Source organism: Procambarus clarkii, chromosome 19 (assembly GCF_040958095.1).
Source record: "Procambarus clarkii isolate CNS0578487 chromosome 19, FALCON_Pclarkii_2.0, whole genome shotgun sequence".
Taxonomy (NCBI): domain Eukaryota; kingdom Metazoa; phylum Arthropoda; class Malacostraca; order Decapoda; family Cambaridae; genus Procambarus; species Procambarus clarkii.
The window spans coordinates 30,748,443-30,768,898 of record NC_091168.1 but is presented as its reverse complement, the minus strand read 5'-3'; the positions used below and the strand labels follow the sequence as shown (position 1 = coordinate 30,768,898).

General features: G+C 44.5%; 1 protein-coding gene across 1 annotated transcript in view; it reads right to left on the bottom strand.

Moving 5' to 3' along the window:
• Positions 1 to 8,155, bottom strand: part of LOC123757427 (secreted frizzled-related protein 5) — a 159,768-nt gene extending 151,613 nt beyond the window's left edge. The window contains 2 exon segments of the mRNA XM_045740994.2: positions 7,624 to 8,041; positions 8,043 to 8,155. Of these exon segments, the coding sequence (XP_045596950.1) occupies positions 7,624 to 8,041; positions 8,043 to 8,126 (502 nt within the window). The 5' untranslated portion in view covers positions 8,127 to 8,155.
• Between the last annotated feature and the right edge of the window lie 12,301 nt (positions 8,156 to 20,456).

Here is a 20,456-nt window from a genome sequence, read left to right as displayed (position 1 = left end):
CATTTGTTTCTGCCTCGTGCGGGAATCGAACCCGCGCCACAGAATTACGAGTCCTGCGCGCTATCCACCAGGCTACGAGGCCCCCCTATCCACCAGGCTACGAGGCCCCAATCGCATTTTCCAAATATTATATTTACCTGACATGTGGCCACTCGGCAGCGACGTACACTATGGCCAGGGTGGACCAGTGGGGCCGAATTCAATTCAATTTCTTTCTTTATTATGCACCCCATACCCATCCCGTGGGTGGTGGTGTAAAGGATTACAGAGGCACATAATCGGTTCAGGAACTGAACCCTCTAGTTCGTTTAGCTTAGCAAATAACAATCTTTTGACGCTAGTTACACAATTATTAATGTTATATATACATGTACACATACTCATGCATACATGTACATATACATGTACATATACATTTGGGCACAGGTGGAAATGGAGTGCCCAAATGAGCCACAGAGATATTAGAAAGAACTTTTTTAGTGTCAGAGTGGTTGACAAATGGCAGTGATGTGGTGCTCCATACACAGTTTCAAGTGTAGGTATGATAGAGCCCAATAGGCTCAGGAACCTGTACACCTGTTGATTGACGGTTGAGAAGGCGGGACCAAAGAGCCAGAGCTCAACCCCCGCAAGCACAACTAGGTGAGTACATACATATACATATATACATACACGTACATATTTAATCACCCACACAAATACACACATCAATAATCTTTTGTGTCACTAGTGATCAACAAGAGGCTCACAACAGTCACTATACAAGGCACTTTACATCTAAGATGAGCCGCACAGTTACTAGTCTTGCTCCACACCCACCCAACTGGGCGGCAGCTTTACAGTCATGTGCATGCATTACTTACAGTAAGCAAATTTTGGATACTTCTGCTTGACATGTGATTGCTTGTACTGCTTCGCTAAGATTTCGGGCAGCACATCATTATGAATGAAGTACTTACACATTTCTTGAACATTATTGATGGTGTTATCTCTAAATTCCGCGATTTTTTCCCATTCCATTATATAATGACGCCGAACTGTAGTGGGGTACAGCCAGAAATATTAGAATATTAGAATAATAATTAGAATATTAGTGTTAATATTAGAATAACAAAAATGATGTATTTAGTATATATAAGGTCTCTGATAGACTATCATGCACCAGCTTTGGTCCTGCGAAATGACAAAAGTATTGACAGACTTGAAAAAATGCAAAATAAAGCACTCAGAATTATACTTGGCTGTCCTATAACTACCAAAGTTCTCAACATGCGGAAAGAATTAAATATACTTAGCATTCGAGTTAGAATATTTGAAATCAATCTTATGATGGGACTAAAGCTTCTGCGTGATAACAAAAACAACATTGTGTCAGTTGCACTGTTAGAACACATACGAAATGGAACCAGCGAGTCTAAATGGATTCAAAGAACTGCCACTCAAATTAAAATGATGGGACTGCACGATGTATATACAGATGAAAGAGTACAGCACTTCCTTCCACCCTGGCAGATAGTACCTTTTGACAACCTGACCCCTGCATACCCCACCAAGAAACTAATCACAAACAACCCTCATGCTCAGCTTGCTGCTAAATTAAGCACCATCATTCACAATATACAAGCTGAAAACAACATTGCACAGACCATATACACTGACGGATCACTCAATACAGCTACAGGGAGGGCAGGAAGTGCTGTTATTGCTCATCAGCCCGATGACAGCACAATTCAAAGGAATATAAGAATTAGTAACTGGGCATCCACAATGCAAGCCGAGTTGATAGCAATACTGGTAGCACTCGAAATTATTGACAACACTGAAGTAGACAGCTTAATTATTTCCGACTCCCTTTCCTCACTACGAGCAATAAACAGTTTGCAATCAAGTAATAACGTGCTTGTCTTGGAAGCTAGACGTAGATATATAAGAATACAAGAGGGTAAATATAAAAATGTTGTGGATTCCTTCTCACATTGGCATGCAGGAACATGACAAAGTTGACGCCCTTGCTGAGGCTGCAGTAAATAAAGACAGTAATGAACGGAATCTTGAGTTATCAAATAGGTCCCTTAAAAGTGTCATTAGACGAGAACTCCTGGAGGAATTTGAAGAAAGTAGAACAGTGCAAACTGGAACTAGCAGGTGCCATTGTTCATGACAATGTAATATGTGAAGTAAAACATGTGCATGGGGCAAGTAACAAAGTCAGTAGACTAACAGACGTTGTCACAGCTCGTATAAGACTTAGCTACAAGTATCTCATGGCAGTTCGGCTTGTATAGGGATCTAGATGAAGTAAAGTGTAAAGTGTGTGGACAAAGACAGGGACACACACTCGAACACTATATCTTGGATTATAGTAAAATTGAGCCATTTAGAGATAAATCTAAGCTCACTCTGTATGATATGGCAACCTATCTTATTACCATGGATAAATTACCTGAAATCCTTGCACTGTATCCATATTTCACTTCCAGTAGATAACCGACATATGAGATCAAGAAACAAGTAGTGTATTGTGAAGACTAATAATAAACATAAGCTCCCCTATGACTCTGTAATATCCCCATTGGTCAAACTATTATGTATTAGCGATAAGACCTACCATTAATGTATGATGACTTACTGTAAATATATAGCTCTTGAAATAGAACATTCTCTGTAACTAGCTGACATTGTAACTATAAGGTGTGAAGGATAGATGAAATTGTTTATGTAATAATCTAAGATGAGGTCTGATAAAGATCTTTTGTGCCCTCTGTAATGCTTTTTGCGCTACCGCTCACAGGATGCGTATGGGGTGCACAATAAACTAGCCGCCTTCGGCGGCAACAATCAAAATAACATCTGTCCCGGGCGTGAATATCACGTCATTATATATATATATATATATATATATATATATATATATATATATATATATATATATATATATATATTAGTATATTTTGGTAGCAGTCTTTCCTGTAGACATATATTATTAAGTATGACCGAAAAAGTAAGATTAATAATTCTAACACGAATTTTCTCAATCTTTCGTACATTTCGTTTCACTGTTGGAGGTAAATCAAAAATCAATTCTCCAAAATTCATTTTTATTTCTAGTCTGAACGCGACACGAGCGCGTTTCGTAAAACTTATTACATTTTCAAAGACTTTAGTTCACAAATACACAACTGAATAGAACTTACGCATCTCCGATTTTATATCTACATTTGAGTGAGGTGGAAGGGGTGATGTGGCATTAACACAAGACAGAACAAGATGTGGTATTAATAGGGTATTAATTTCATCAACACAAGACAGAACAAGAGTATTAATAGGGTATTAATTTCATCAACACAAGACAGAACACGAAACAATGGATATTGAATAGAAGTGTTTGTAGAAAGCCTATTGGTCCATATTTCTTGATGCTTCTATATTGGAGCGGAGTCTTGAGGTGGGTTAGAATATAGTTGTGCAATAATTGGCTGTTGATTGCTGGTGTTGACTTCTTGATGTGTAGTGCCTCGCAAACGTCAAGCCGCCTGCTATCGCTGTATCTATCGATGATTTCTGTGTTGTTTACTAGGATTTCTCTGGCGATGGTTTGGTTGTGGGAAGAGATTATATGTTCCTTAATGGAGCCCTGTTGCTTATGCATCGTTAAACGCCTAGAAAGAGATGTTGTTGTCTTGCCTATATACTGGGTTTTTTGGAGCTTACAGTCCCCAAGAGGGCATTTGAAGGCATAGACGACGTTAGTCTCTTTTAAAGCGTTCTGTTTTGTGTCTGGAGAGTTTCTCATGAGTAGGCTGGCCGTTTTTCTGGTTTTATAGTAAATCGTCAGTTGTATCCTCTGATTTTTGTCTGTAGGGATAACGTTTCTATTAACAATATCTTTCAGGACCCTTTCCTCCGCTTTATGAGCTGTGGAAAAGAAGTTCCTGTAAAATAGTCTAATAGGGGGTATAGGTGTTGTGTTAGTTGTCTCTTCAGAGGTTGCATGGCTTTTCACTTTCGTTCTTATGATGTCTTCGACGAAACCATTGGAGAAGCCGTTATTGACTAGGACCTGCCTTACCCTACAGAGTTCTTCGTCGACTTGCTTCCATTCTGAGCTGTGGCTGAGAGCACGGTCGACATATGCGTTAACAACACTCCTCTTGTACAAGATGTAGTGTTGCAACTCTTGTACTCCTCTTGTATTCAGTTGTGTATTTGTGAACTAAAGTCTTTGAAAATGTAATAAGTTTTACGAAACGCGCTCGTGTCGCGTCAGACTAGAAATAAAAATGAATTTTGGAGAATTGATTTTTGATTTACCTCCAACAGTGAAACGAAATGTACGAAAGATTGAGAAAATTCGTGTTAGAATTATTAATCTTACTTTTTCGGTCATATTTAATAATATATATATATATATATATATATATATATATATATATATATATGTATATATATATGTATATATATATATATATATGTCGTACCTAGTAGCCAGAACGCACTTCTCAGCCTACTATGCAAGGCCCGATTTGCCTAATAAGCCAAGCTTTCCTGAATTAATATATTTTCTCTATTTTTTTTTCTTATGAAATGATAAAGCTACCCATTTCATTATGTATGAGGCCAATTTTTTTATTGGAGTTAAAATTAACGTAGATATATGACCGAACCTAACCAACCCTACCTAACTTAACCTATCTTTATAGGTTAGGTAGCCGAAAAAGTTAGGTTAGGTAGCCGAAAAAGTTAGGTTAGGTAGTCGAAAAAGTTAGGTTAGGTAGTCGAAAAACAATTAATTCATGAAAACTTGGCTTATTAGGCAAATCGGGCCTTGCATAGTAGGCTGAGAAGTGCGTTCTGGCTGCTAGGTACGACATATATATATATATATATACATATATATATATATATATATATATATATATATATATATATATATATATATATATATATATATATTTTTTTTTACATTAGATTAGGAATGGATAAGTTGGTTAGGTAAGGTTAGGGAGTTAAGTTAGGATAGGTTGAGTTTCTTTATATATTATCCACGACGTAGTAATGTTTATAGTTTAGCAAATGGCATACTTTCTCAGGTCTTGTAAGACGCTACTCGTTTCAGGAGGTGGGAATCCCGTACCCATCACGTGGGCAGCACTTGGTGTAAGGAACAGGGTGCTGCCAACCAGACTTTATTTGTAGGAAAAGTCATAATAACGACTTCTGAAAGGATGAGGCGCCTACATAGTCCGGGATTCATCAATCATTTAAGCAAACATTTACGAAACCTGTACATCTTTTGTTACCCATGGCGGCTTTGTTTACACATATTAAGCAGTTTAGGAGCTGCGTAGCGCTATTACGATGTTCATAACAATAATTACCTTGGGTTGTTAAGTTCGAAGCTTGTAAGCTGTTTAATAATGGTAAAACAGAACCGCCATGAATGAGGAAAGATGTACAGGTTTCGTAAATGGTTGCGTATATGTTTGATGAATTCTGGCTTCAAGAAAACAATATATTGTGTATGCTTTCCATTGTGTAAAATTAAGTCATACCATTTTGTTGGTTATTGAGAGAAGGCAATGGACGCGGCCCTCAGGTGCCCGTCGTCGCCACTTGGGACGACGGCCGTCATGTAAATACAAGATAAATGTTTCCTCTTGGCACTAAGCCTGTTTTCCCACCCAACTATATTACACAAGTCTGTTCACCCGTTGGCAAGTTACTGTGCCAGTACGGGCATGTCTGTTAGCAGTGTCTGCTGGCGAGGTCTGTACGGGCACGTCTGTTGGCAGTGTCTGCTGGCGAGGTCTGTACGGGCATGTCTGTTGGCAGTGTCTGCTGGCGAGGTCTGTACGGGCACGTCTGTTGGCAGTGTCTGCTGGCGAGGTCTGTACGGGCATGTCTGTTGGCAGTGTCTGCTGGCGAGGTCTGTACGGGCACGTCTGTTGGCAGTGTCTGCTGGCGAGGTCTGTACGGGCATGTCTGTTGGCAGTGTCTGCTGGCGAGGTCTGTACGGGCACGTCTGTTGGCAGTGTCTGGTGGCGAGGTCTGTACGGGCACGTCTGCGCCCCCCGCGGCAACATGTAATAGGGTGGTCGACAGACCTCTCCTCGCTACACAACCAGCCTCTGACCCCTCGACCAAAATGCTTGGCTGTGAGTTTCCAGTAAAGTGCTGAGCTATGCAGCTTGGCTGAGAGTCACTAACAAAATGCTAGGCTACGCTTCCTGGCTATAAGCCCTTAGCAGAGTTCTAGATTATGCTATCTGGTTGTGAGTTCCCATGAGAGTACTAGACTATGCACCTGGCGGTGAGCAAAATGGTAGGCTATCACTACAACTGTTTACAAAATACAAATTTCCACTTTTAACAAACAAAATAAACACTAGAAACGGAGAAAAAACTTCAACTGAATCTTATTATCCCTAAAATGGCACATAAGCTCATATTTATTCAAGCAATGTGGTGAAGCATCGTAGAAATTTACACCACGATAAGCCCCAACGGTTATTAGTTCATATTTTATCCGGCCGCAGGCCTCGGCAGACAGCCGGCCGGATACCATTGCCCATTTAGGGCCAGACGGCAGTAGACAAGTCTGGTCCTGGTAGTTGGAGGAACAACCACACTTTCTCACGGCGTGAGATACCTACACAACTAGTTATATAAACCACTTTTCTGACGGGTGATTAGCGCATTCCCGTAAGCTTGCGAGGGGTCGAGCTTCGGCTCTTTGGTCCCGCCTACAAGTGCATGCCTCGGAGCAAGAGTACTCTTCCCTCTCTTATTCAGGAAGGGAGAGTACGTGGTGGTACGTGTTGCTCAGCACGTGATGCCCCGTAACCCTGCTCTGCACGTGAATTCCAATAGCCGTACTCAGGCACGTGAGTGTCCAGGGTATCGAGTACAATCATAACTATCAAACCGCTGATGACACACACACACACACACACACACACACGTACCTGTAGGTTATAAGTTGTGAGAGCGGGTGTAGTGAGAGTGTCATAGTGAGAGCAGGTGTAGTGAGAGTCATAGTGAGAGCGTGTAGTGTAGTGAGTGTGGTAGTGAGAGCGGGTGTAGGGAGAGTGTCAGAGAGAGCGGGTGTAGGGAGTGTCATAGTGAGAGCGGGTGTAGTGAGAGCGTGTATAGTGAGATTGTGGTAGTGAGTGTGGTAGTGAGAGCGTGTAGTTTAGTGAGAGCGGGTGTAGTGAGAGCGTGTAGTGTAGTGAGTGTCACAGTGAGAGCGTGTACTGTCGTAGTGAGTGTTGTAGTGAGTGTGTAGTGTAGTGTAGTGACTGACCTGGGCCAGGGGCGGCGCTGTGCTGCACAGTGATACACATATAGTGAGAGGACTGACCTGGGCCAGGGGCGGCGTTGTGCTGCACAGTGAGTGTATAGTGAGAGTATAGTGTAGTGTAGGGACTGACCTGGGCCAGGGGCGGCGCTGTGCTGCACAGTGAGAGTGTACAGTGAGTGTCATAGTGAGAGCGTGTAGTGTAGGGACTGACCTGGGCCAGGGGCGGCGCTGTGCTGCACAGTGAGAGTGTACAGTGAGAGGACTGACCTGGGCCAGGGGCGGCGCTGTGCTGCACAGTGAGAGTGTACAGTGAGAGGACTGACCTGGGCCAGGGGCGGCGCTGTGCTGCACAGTGATACACATATCATTGTCCAAGGGGAACTTGTCGCAGCTGAGCATCTCGGGCCAGGGGAAGCTGTAGGTCTGCATGCGGCGCTCGCACCCGCTGCGGACGGCCTCGCACAGGCTGCGGCACGGGTAGATGGGGCTCTCGAGGCACACGGGCGTGAAGAGCGAGCACAGGAAGAGCTGGGTGTTGGGGTGGCAGCGGAGGTTGAGCAGCGGCACCCAGTAGCCCGCCTGCTGCTGCGCCTCCTTCAAGGTGTCGTGCTCCAGCAGGTTGGGCAGCCGCATCTTGTCGTAGTCGATGCCAGAGCAGAGGGGCATGTTCTGGGGTATGTCGACGCAGGTGGGCTCCTGCGGCCGCCCGCCGATCACGCCCCAGTCGGCGAAGTAGGCGTTTCGTCTCCCCGGCCGCCCCCGCCACCGCCACCAGGAGGAGGAGCGGGAGGGCTAAGAGAGGTGGCCAGCGGGGCATCGCGCACATCCTCCCCCACTGACTGCTAGACGCACACTGACGGTGGCGGCGGCGGGCAGCGACCTAGTCGTCCCCACGCCGCCGCCGCCGCCGCCACACGCCCACACGCACGCACACGCAAACCTCACACACACACACACACACATGCTCCTCACCACCTCACTACTCATCAACGCTCTTCATCATGCATCCCGGGCGTGATTGGCAGGTGGGGAGGTGTGGTGGGTATGTGGGCAGGGTGTTGGGGGCATTGTGGTGGAGGCTGGCGGCGGCCACCCACCACAGGCCCACCTGTGGTGAAGGACGCGCCGTCTACCACACTCTCTACCCCCTTCTTGGGGCGCCCACACCCCTACTGTCTACCCCCCACCCACACCCCTACTGTCTACCCCCCACCCACACCGCTACTGTCTACCCCCCACCCACACCCCCTACTGTCTACCCCCCACCCACACCCTCTACTGTCTACCCCCCACCCACACCCCCTACTGTCTACCCCCCACCCACACCCCCTACTGTCTACCCCCCACCCACACCTCTACTATCTACCACCACCCACACCCCTACTGTCTACCCCCCACCCACACCTCTACTATCTACCACCACCCACACTCCTACTGTCTACACCCCACTCACACCGCTACTGTCTACCCCCCACCCACACCGCTACTGTCTACCCCCCACCCACACCACTACTGTCTACCCCCCCACCCACACCGCTACTGTCTACCCCCCACCCACACCGCTACTGTCTACCCCCCACCCACACCGCTGTCTACACCCCGCCCACACCCCTACTGTCTACCCCCCACCCACACCGCTACTGCCTACCCCCCACCCACACCGCTACTGTCCTACCCCCCACCCACATCGCTACTGTCTACCCCCCACCCACACCGCTACTGTCTACCCCGCCCACACCCCTTACTGTCCCTGTATGCACAGTATATACACGCGCGCGCACACACACACACACATGCCCTGTCTCCAAACCTGTCTCCTGAAGCCTACATCAAAAGAATAACGTCTGCGGCATATGCGAGGCTGGCTAACATCAGAACTGCCTTCAGGAACCTGTGTAAGGAAGCATTCAGAATCTTGTACACCACATATGTAAGACCAATCCTGGAGCATGCGCACACAGAGATCACACTAACGTGATGCATCAAATGAACAAATCCACAAGGGCCGTGACGAGGATTCGAACCTGCGTCCGGGAGCATCCCAGACACGGCCTTAATCGACTGCAGCCCGTCCTCCAAACAAAGATCCAAAAGTGATTCCATCCACCCGCCAAACCCCAGCTGTTTATGAATGAAAAGCGGTTTACACACGACTCACAACTGCTGACGTTCGAACATATCCGGAACAAATGATTCAGTGACGAATTTTGTTCGAACCACAACGCTGTAAATGCTTCACCCACGTACTACAAATACAACAATCGACTTGAGAATGGTCCAGGACGGACCGAAACGTCGTCGTCCCTTCAATTTCTAGTGTGTGATCTGGTCAACATACTTCAGCCACGTTATTGTGACTCATCGCCTGCATACAAATACAAATAATCCCCAACAGAACCTAAACACCTAACCTATCCTGTGCCTATATATACACAATATGCTAATATATTATAATATTAATTTATACTTGAGAAAATTCCCGTTTTGAATGAACAGCATGTTAAAATATATGAATGCGTCTGTGGGGTTGACCGCTGAATGTAATGGACTTGAGTCGAGGACGAGTTGGACTGAGCTACGACAGGGTAAAAGGGTTGAAACCGAAGTTCTACTGAACTTACTGGATCCCGTAGCCTCTCCGAGGCACAAACCAGGCTTTTACACAACCCCCCCCCCCCCTGCACCCGAGCTATGTCAATAGGCCGTTCTCCCTCTTCGCCCTTATATCATCACACACTGAGATCACCTTTTACCCTGTCGTAGCTCAGTTGATTAAGGCAGTGTCTGGGATGCTCCCGGACGCAGGTTCGAATCATCGTCACGGCCCTTGTGGATGTGTTCATTCTGGAGTAAGCGGCCCCAGCATGGAGCCCGTATCTTGTCAAGCACAAGACGAAGCTGGAAAAAGTTCAGAAGTATGCCACTAGACTAGTCCCAGAACTAAGAGGCATGAGTTACGAAGAAAGGATGCGCGAAATGCACCTTACGACACTGGACGACAGAAGAGTGAGGGGAGACATGATCACTACCTACAAAATCCTCAGGGGAATTGACAGAGTAGACAAGGATGGATTTTTCAACACTGGTGGTACGCGAACAAGGGGACACAATTGGGAATGCCCCTAAGATTGATCTTAGGGGCCTCGTAGCCTGGTGGATAGCGCGCAGGACTCGTAATTCTGTGGCGCGGGTTCGATTCCCGCACGAGGCAGAAACAAATGGGCAAAGTTTCTTTCACCCTAAGTGCCCCTGTTACCTAGCAGTAAATAGGTACCTGGGAGTTAGTCAGCTGTCACGGGCTGCTTCCTGGGGTGTGTGTGTGTGTGTGTGGTGTGGGAAAAAAAAAGTAGTTAGTAAGTTAGTAGTTAGTAAACAGTTGATTGACAGTTGAGAGGCGGGCCGAAAGAGCAAAGCTCAACCCCCGCAAAAACACAACTAGTAAACACACAGGTGGGTACCCACATGAACCACAGGGACGTTAGAAATATCTTTTTCAGTGTCAGAGTAGTTAACAAACTTTCAACACAAGACAGAACACGAAACAATGAGTATAATATTGGGTAAGTTAAAGGGAAGAATGGAAGTAACTGCAAAGGGCCTATTGTAACAGATGGAATGCATTAAGCAGTGATGTGGTGGAGGCTGACTCCATACACAGTTTATAATGTAGATATGATAGAGCCCAATAGGCTCAGGAACCTGTACACCAGTTGATTGACAGTTGAGAGGCGGGACCAAAGAGCCAAAGCTCAACCCCCCCGCAAGCACAACTAGGTGAGCACACACACACAATCCACGCAGTACTAATTAATACTCATTCAAACAGTCACTCCGCAAGAACACGCAAACATGGAACCCACGTTACTATTCCACCCCCACCGCCCGCCCACACACCGCCCACCCACCCACCCACCATCACGCAGGCAAGGTCAACAATGGTGGTGGCGGCGGCCTGCAGCAGGCCGCCGCCACCAACGGGTCCGCCCCGAACCACTGACACAGGAAATACTTCCCCTCTGCCCGGCCCCCGTGCAGGCGCTAGGTGCCAGCCTCAACACCATGACGCCATAGTCACACGCCTCCTCCACACATATATATATAACACAACATATTACCATATTTTCGCTAGGTTAGGTTAGATTATTATTAGTATTACTAGCTGTACCTGGCCACGCGTTGCTGTGGCTCAGCAACGCGTGTGTGTTGCTGTGGCTCAGCAACCCTCCCCCCCCCCCTGTCTCCTAGTCCTCCCCATCATTTCCCCCTCCCCCCCATCCCCTCGTCCTCCCCACCATTCCCCACTCCCTCGTCCGATGCATTCCCAATTGATCTGATGTTTCCATCAGAAAATTGGGAACATCAAATGATCTATGTTCCCATTGTCACGACCCTTGAGACTAAATAATGTTCTTCTCCCCACAGTGGAAAGAACAAATAACAATCTGCCATGCCAATAGGTGTCTAGGGGTATAATTAATCACTGTATAAAAGCGGGAGAACAATATATTTTGCTAAGGGTGACAACTTAACAACAATTAAATAAATAGTAGCCAGAAATATTTATCAGCATGTAATACTATAGAATGCAAGTAATTATTTGAGACCTGAGCACTATCACCAGAATATGGAGTAAGCCATAAATACACTAAAATCATCTATCCAGATAAATTAATATTTATATGGGCTTAAAATAACAAACACCAAGAACTTAGCTTAAACACAACTGCACTCGACCGCAGCCGCCACTCTACTGCCCAGGACGTGGTCCGCAGGCCCAACGTCGACTAACCGTCTGCCCAAACACCAATTAACGTTCGCATGAACATTGTGAACATTCTATTTACAAAGGTCAGCCCTAAACTCCAACATTATTAACTAAGAGTTGTAATTACCGGTCTCACATTCCTTGAAATATTACGGCTACCACATATGGGAATAAATAAATATAAAACTATAGGCAATTGATTTGCCAACAATCGCCCTGGCCATTCCCAATTATTGTCAACCGCCCACACGGCTAATTTCACGTGACATCCACAACCAGAACAAACCTTACACACACTACCCAGCTATCTATGTTATATATATATATATATATATATATATATATATATATATATATATATGTATATATATCTATATACACAGAATCTTATACAACTGACAGCAATATTTACGTAGAGAAAACAATAACATAATACGAGGTTCGGGAGAATTGGCAGAATCGTAATAAGATTCGTGACACCCATCACTGAAATATAAGAAAAACAATTTAAAAACGAAATGAAAAACAATGAAAAAATAAATGAAATAGTTTCTACTGACGAAATGAACGGTATGGTAAACAACACAGCTTAATTCCAACGCAATGTCACACAAAATAATTAAATCAAAATGAAAATAATTCGAAATCTATGAAAATTAAATTTATCAATGAAATCGGAAACATTGAAATTGAATTCGTAACATATTTAGTATTGTGTGTTTGTTGCTATTACGTGCAACAGATTGTGCGTTAAAAAAAAAAACATGTTTTTATCTGTCACAGGTGAGGCATGTATACAGTAGGTATATACAAACACGTGCCTATTTGAATGCAACGTCGTCAATTTTTCAAAGCAAAGGAGGTAAGAGAAGGAGGTTTCGAAGATTTCTCTTACATGAAAAATACATGAAAACAGTTAAAAAAAAAAACCATGATTTATTTCCATGACAAACGTGACATTAATATAGGATGTGTGTATATGATCCCGCTCGGATGAGAATGAAACATTGTGTAAAAATTTCAAAGCACTCGGTGAAGAACTTTCGGAGATTAGCGAATATGAACAAACATTTCCATTTTTATTTATATAGATTATTATTATTATTATTATTATTATTATTATTATTATTATTATTTTTATTATATATGAAAAGCGTGAGAGCCTACTCAACCAGCCTAAAACATTCACACTTTTATTAGTTAACTCGTTAGAACGTAAACTATCCCCACCACCAATTCCCTTCTATTCCCCCCCTCCCCCTCCTTCCCATCCATCCCTCCTCCTCCCCCCCCCACGCTCTACTGGACAGTAGAGTGACGGTCTCGCTTCGTGTAGGTCGGCGTTCGATCCCCGACCGTCCAAGTGGTTGGGCACCGTTCCTTCCCCCCCGTCCCATCCCAAATCCTTATCCTGACCCCTTCCTAGTGCTATATAGTCGTAATGGTTTGGCGCTTTCCCCCTGATAGTTCCCTTCCCTCCTCCTCCCCCCCCCCAACCCCCCCAACTCACTCAGAAAACTGATTACAAACATTGTAACTAAAGAACTCTGTGGGAAACAACTTCACATTTTTTTTAATTAACTTCCTGAAAAACGCAGGAGAGAGGACTCAATAAATGCCGATATTTTTCAGAGCATTTAATTTAAGCCGTCATTGACTGGCCTATGACAGTCCCCAACCCGACATGATTCATCTTGCAAAATTGAGTGGGGCTCCACGCGTCCGGCCTCGAACCTCGGTCATGGAGTCAGGTATTCTGTTTTATTCATAAAGATGTTGACAACTTCCAATTAGGCTCCGACGTCATGTTAAGGAAAATGCAACTCAGCCCTGGAGCAAAGAAGAAACTGAGGGGATATGATCACACCATACAAGATACTAAACGGAAAGTAGGCAAATAGAACATAGAGAGAAGCTGGAAACGCAAATGATTGTAAGCCATATGAGCAAGTACTTTGTTGACCAGACCACACACTAGAAGTTGAAGGGACGACGACGTTTCGGTCCGTCCTGGACCATTCTCAAGTCGATTGTAGTACGAGTACGTACTAGGTAGTACGAGCAAGTACTCGTACCCTGTAGAGTGGTCGACAAGTAGAATACTCTGAGAGAAGAAGTTGTAGAAGCCACTCTCCATCCACAGCTATAAAGCCAGATTGCATTGATAATTCGAACGTGTGAATGGTTAAATTATATCAGGAACAACAAGGGCAGCAGGCGGGGTACAAGAGCTACACCTCCCTACCTCGTAGTCACTGTTAGGTAAGTACAGGAACATCAAGACTGGTAGTATGGGGTCCACTACCACCCACAGGATGGGTATGGGGTCCACTACCACCCACAGGATGGGTATGGGGTCCACTACCACCCACAGGATGGGTATGGGGTCCACTACCACCCACAGGATGGGTATGGGGTCCACTACCACCCACAGGATGGGTATGGGGTCCACTACCACCCACAGGATGGGTATGGGGTCCACTACCACCCACAGGATGGGTATGGGGTCCACTACCACCCACAGGATGGGTATGGGGTCCACTACCACCCACAGGATGGGTATGGGGTCCACTACCACCCACAGGATGGGTATGGGGTCCACTACCACCCACAGGATGGGTATGGGGTCCACTACCACCCACAGGATGGGTATGGGGTCCACTACCACCCACAGGATGGGTATGGGGTCCACTACCACCCACAGGATGGGTATGGGGTCCACTACCACCCACAGGATGGGTATGGGGTCCACTACCACCCACAGGATGGGTATGGGGGTCCACTACCACCCACAGGATGGGTATGGGGTCCACTACCACCCACAGGATGGGTATGGGGTCCACTACCACTCACAGGATGGGTATGGGGTCCACTACCACCCACAGGATGGGTATGGGGTCCACTACCACCCACAGGATGGGTATGGGGTCCACTACCACCCACAGGATGGGTATGGGGTCCACTAGCCACCCACAGGATGGGTATGGGGTCCACTACCACCCACAGGATGGGTATGGGGTCCACTACCACCCACAGGATGGGTATGGGGTCCACTACCACCCACAGGATGGGTATGGGGTCCACTACCACCCACAGGATGGGTATGGGGTCCACTACCACCCACAGGATGGGTATGGGGTCCACTACCACCCACAGGATGGGTATGGGGTCCACTACCACCCACAGGATGGGTATGGGGTCCACTACCACCCACAGGATGGGTATGGGGGTCCACTACCACCCACAGGATGGGTATGGGGTCCACTACCACCCACAGGATGGGTATGGGGGTCCACTACCACACACAGGATGGGTATGGGGTCCACTACCACCCACAGGATGGGTATGGGGTCCACTACCACCCACAGGATGGGTATGGGGTCCACTACCACCCACAGGATGGGTATGGGGTCCACTACCACCCACATGAGCCACAGAGACGTTAGAAAGAACTTTTTCAGTGTCAGAGTAGTTAACAGGTGTGTAACGGTTCTATTATTACGTAAAGTATGGTGGCAAATAAACACAGACACTAAGATACTATATATATATTTGGTCGAATATACAGAAGTACACAGGTGATACGTTGGTGTGAGTTGAGCGCACTGAGCGTCGGTACAGTATCTCGCAAGTGTCTGCTCTAGACCACACTTGAAAGTTGACTAGCCAATGTTCGCTACACCGCTGCTTATATGCCCGGGCAACGCCTCACCTCATTCATCTCCAAAGGTTGACAGGAATATTAACAAAGCATTTTGGAGCGAGTATATTATTGGGATAATCTACTCGCCACAGGTGGAATGCATTAGGCAGTGATGTGGTGGAGGCTGACTCCATACACAGTTTATAATGTAGATATGATAGAGCCCAATAGGCTCAGGAACCTGTACACCAGTTGATTGACAGTTGAGAGGCGGGACCAAAGAGCCAAAGCTCAACCCCCGCAAGCACAACTAGGTGAGTACACACCCAACACAAGTGCTAGAAACACCTTGTGACAAATGGGATTCCATGTGAATTAAAGTTATCTTATGGAATGTGGAGTAAGAGAACTAGGCTACACACAACATACGAATAAATGTGGAAACGAATTAAAGAACTCGGACAAAGAACAAGACCTAAGAATGGTTCTGGAAGATCAACTCTCACCAGAGGAACACATAAAGAACATTTGCCCGAAACGCTTTGCGTAATAGTGGCTTTAGGCATTGTATGTACTAGCTCTATCTATAAGTCCACCAATCTTTGTAAAAATCTCTTGTATGTATGTACCTTACCTAAATAAACATTTATTTATTTATTTATAAAGAACATTTGCCCGAAACGCTATGCGTACTAGTGGCTTCAGGTGTTGTATGTACTACCTCTATATGTAAACCCAACATTATGTTTGTAAATCAACTACTGTATGTACTTTCCTGAATAAAATATACTTTACTTTACTTTGTGCGAGGAGCCTATGCTGCGCTTTCCAACTTGAGAATCACTTTCATATCCAGGGTGAAGTACTGAAGGAACTGTTCACGACTTTTGCGAGGTAAAAACTGGAATTTTTTCTGGCCACCTCAGCAGCTGTGAGGTGGCCAGATCTTAGGACACACATCACTAAATTTTAAAAGGTGCAGACATGCTTATAAATGGCTTCCGGGCGTAGTGTGGCTCCTGTAAGGTAGACGTCCTGTGGCTCCTGTGAGGTAGACGTCCTGTGGCTCCTGTAAGGTAGACGTCCAGTGGCTCCTGTAAGGTAGACGTCCTGTGGCTCCTGTAGAGGGGGAAGTTTCCTGCTGGGGGGGGGAGCCACAACGAGGACCTCGTTATAACGTCATAATTCATAAAGACTCCAAAGTCTTACCATAATTGTGGCTCTTATCTAACACTGTTGTCTAATTCCAGGTTATTTATGAGGACACGTTATGAGTTATGAGGTCTCATCAACTCAAGATGCAATCATGCAGTGATTTATGCAACCCGTCCTCATAAACAAAGCCTCATGACGTTCGAACATTTCTCGAGCATTCTTTGGCTCGCTTCTTGTGTTCGAATCACCTCTCGATGAACGCCATGCGCTTGACATTCAAATAATCCCCAACAGAACCTAAATACCTAACCCAACCTAAGCCTAACTTTACACCAAATTCCAACGTACAATAATATAAATTTATATATGATAAAAATTACACAATAATTTCAAAAAGATTGATGAATGTGTGTTCGTGGTGCGCCGTCGCCAGGGCTGGGCTGGCGGTTGAGACAAGTTGACGCTGACGGAGTAGGCTTGTCTCAACCGTATGATTTCCTGAAGCCTTGTTTGGGTATCTATTAGAGTGCAGAGTTTATGACATTGCAACTGATCACGCGGGCGTGTTGCATGATCGTGCAAGCTTAATAAACGGTAATAAAGCTCTCAACGCCGCCTGTCCCCCAGGCTAGGCTCGTCCACCCAGCGTCCGGACCCAAAGACTCATTCATCAGATCAACAAATCCACAAGGCAGCGTCTGGGATCCTTTCGGACGTAGGTTCGAACCCTCGTCACGGCCCTTATGGATTTATTCATTTGATGCATCACGCTATTGTGATTTCTGTGTGTAACTCATTCATCAGTTTTAATGAACGGGCTGTTTCCTCAACTATAAATTAATGCTTTTATATATTAAAATTTGGTGTATAATTAGGCCTAGGTTAGGTATTTAGGTTCTGTTGGCGATTATTTGTATTTGTAGTACGTGGGTGAAGCATTTACAGCGTTGTGGTTCGAACACAAGTCGACAGTGAAGCACTTGTTCCGGAAGTGTTCGAACGTCATCAGTTGTGAGTCGTGTGTAAACTGTTTTTCATTCATAAACAGCTGGGGTTTGGCGGGTGGATGGAATCCCTTTTGGATCTTTGTTTGGAGGACGGTGTTGTGTTAGTTGTCTCTTCAGAAGGAAAGTGAAACGCCATGCAACCTCTGAAGAGACAACTAACACAACACCTATACCCCCTATTAGACTATTTTACAGGAACTTCTTTTCCACAGCTCATAAAACGGAGGAAAGGGTCCTGAAAGATATTGTTAATAGAAACGTTATCCCTACAGACAAAAATCAGAGGATACAACTGACGATTTACTATAAAACCAGAAAATCGGCCAGCCTACTCATGAGAAACTCTCCAGACACAAAGCAGAACGCTTTAAAAGAGACCAACGTCGTCTATGCCTTCAAATGCCCACTTGGGGACTGTAAGCTCCAAAAAACCCAGTATATAGGCAAGACAACAACATCTCTTTCTAGGCGTTTAACGATGCATAAGCAACAGGGCTCCATTAAGGAACATATAATCTCTTCCCACAACCAAACCATCGCCAGAGAAATCCTAGTAAACAACACAGAAATCATCGATAGATACAGCGATAGCAGACGGCTTGACGTTTGCGAAGGCACTGCACATTAAGAAGTCAACACCAGCAATCAACAGCCAATTAATGCACAACTATATTCTACCCACCTCAAGACTCCGCTCCAAGTATAGAAGCATCAAGAAATATGGACCAATAGGCTTTCTACAATCACTTCCATTTCAATACCCATTGTTTCGTGTTCTGTCTTGTGTTGATGAAATTAATACCCTATTAATACCCTTGTTCTGTCTTGTGTTGATGAAATTAATACCCTATTAAATACCACCTCACCCCATCCACCTCACTCAAATGTAGATATAAACAAATCGGAGATATGTAAGTTCTATTCAGTTGTGTATGTGTAAAGTCTTTGAAAATGTAATAAGTTTTACGAAACGCGCTCAAGTGTCGCGTCAGACTAGAAATAAAAATGAATTTTGGAGAATTGATTTTTGAATTACCTCCAACAGTGAAAAGAAATGTACGAAAGATTGAGAAAATTCGTGTTAGAATTATTAATCTTACTTTTTCGATCATATTTAATAATATATGTCTACAGGAAAGACTGCTACCAAAATATACTAATTATTAATAAAATATACTAATTATTAATTAATATTAGTATATTAATAAATATTCTAATTATATATATATATATATATATATATATATATATATATATATATATATATATATATATATATATATATATATATATATATATATATATATATATATATATATATATATATATATATATATATATATATATTATGGTAAAGAGGCAGCTCCTCGTATCAGGTTGCCACGCCATAAAACATACAGGTGTTGTACCTTCCCATAAACGTTAGGAATACAACTGTTGTGCTTAACCTTAAACGTAAGAAATACATTTGTTTACTAGTTTTTCAATACCAGTTTGGTCTAGCCAGACACGTACGAACCCAAGCAACCCGCCTAACCCTTCAAGGACGATGCATAGAAAAACGTCATTATTACGTTGCTTGAATTTGTACTAACTTGTTGTTGACAAATGTTAACGTTTATTCTATTGATTTTGTAGACCTTGATCGAGCCTAGTGGGGCCGCATTAGGCTAGGGAGAGATGTACTAATGTACTATAATAGGACTAAGATACTGTTTCTTAGGCCTAAGAAAGTATTTGTTAGGCCTAAGATAGCAGTCATTAGGCCTAGGATAGATTAGGCTTGGTTCTTTAGTTATTTTCTCAATTGTTTTGGTCTGCCGTTTGGACTAATACAGTAACACCTGACGTGAAATTGTTGTGGGACCAACAGTCCATTTTTGTACGTTTGACCAAATACAATTGGTATGAATGCATTATTATTATTATTAGAGGAATACCTGAGACGTGATTACACATGTGTAGAGTTCTTGGCTGGGGAGGAGGAGGCAGGTGTGTGAGTTACTCTTTCGTACACCGCATATTGACGCATAAGTCACCAACGTACACAACATGATTTATTATAAATCACAGCAGTTCGAAAAATAGACGGGTTGTCCCGTTTTCTATTCGTGGAACCTCTGTTAGGTTAGGTTCCGGCAGTTTAGTCAACCCGTCCTCAGATCAAGTCCATTCCATCCAGCGGTCGACCCCCAAAGACGCATATTCATCACTTATAACATGCTGTTCATTCAAAATAGGAATTCTCTCAAATACTGTATAAATTAATAGTGTTATATATTAGCATACTGTTCAAATTTAGGCACTCGTTAGGTTAGGTATTTAGGTTCTGTCGGGGATTATTTGTGAAGCGTTGTGGTTCGAACACAAGTCGTCAGTGAAGCACTTGTTCCGGAAGTGTTCGAACGTCACCAGTTGTGAGTCGTGTGTAACCACAGTTTTTCAATCATAAAGAGCTGGGGTTTGGCGGGTGGATGGAAAGGCTTTGTTTATGAGGACGGGTTGGTTTAGTACATCATTTTTGTGACGTTGTGAACGCTGGAGAGGACGCGCTTCGCTACCCGGCGAGTGTGTCGCCTATCAGTA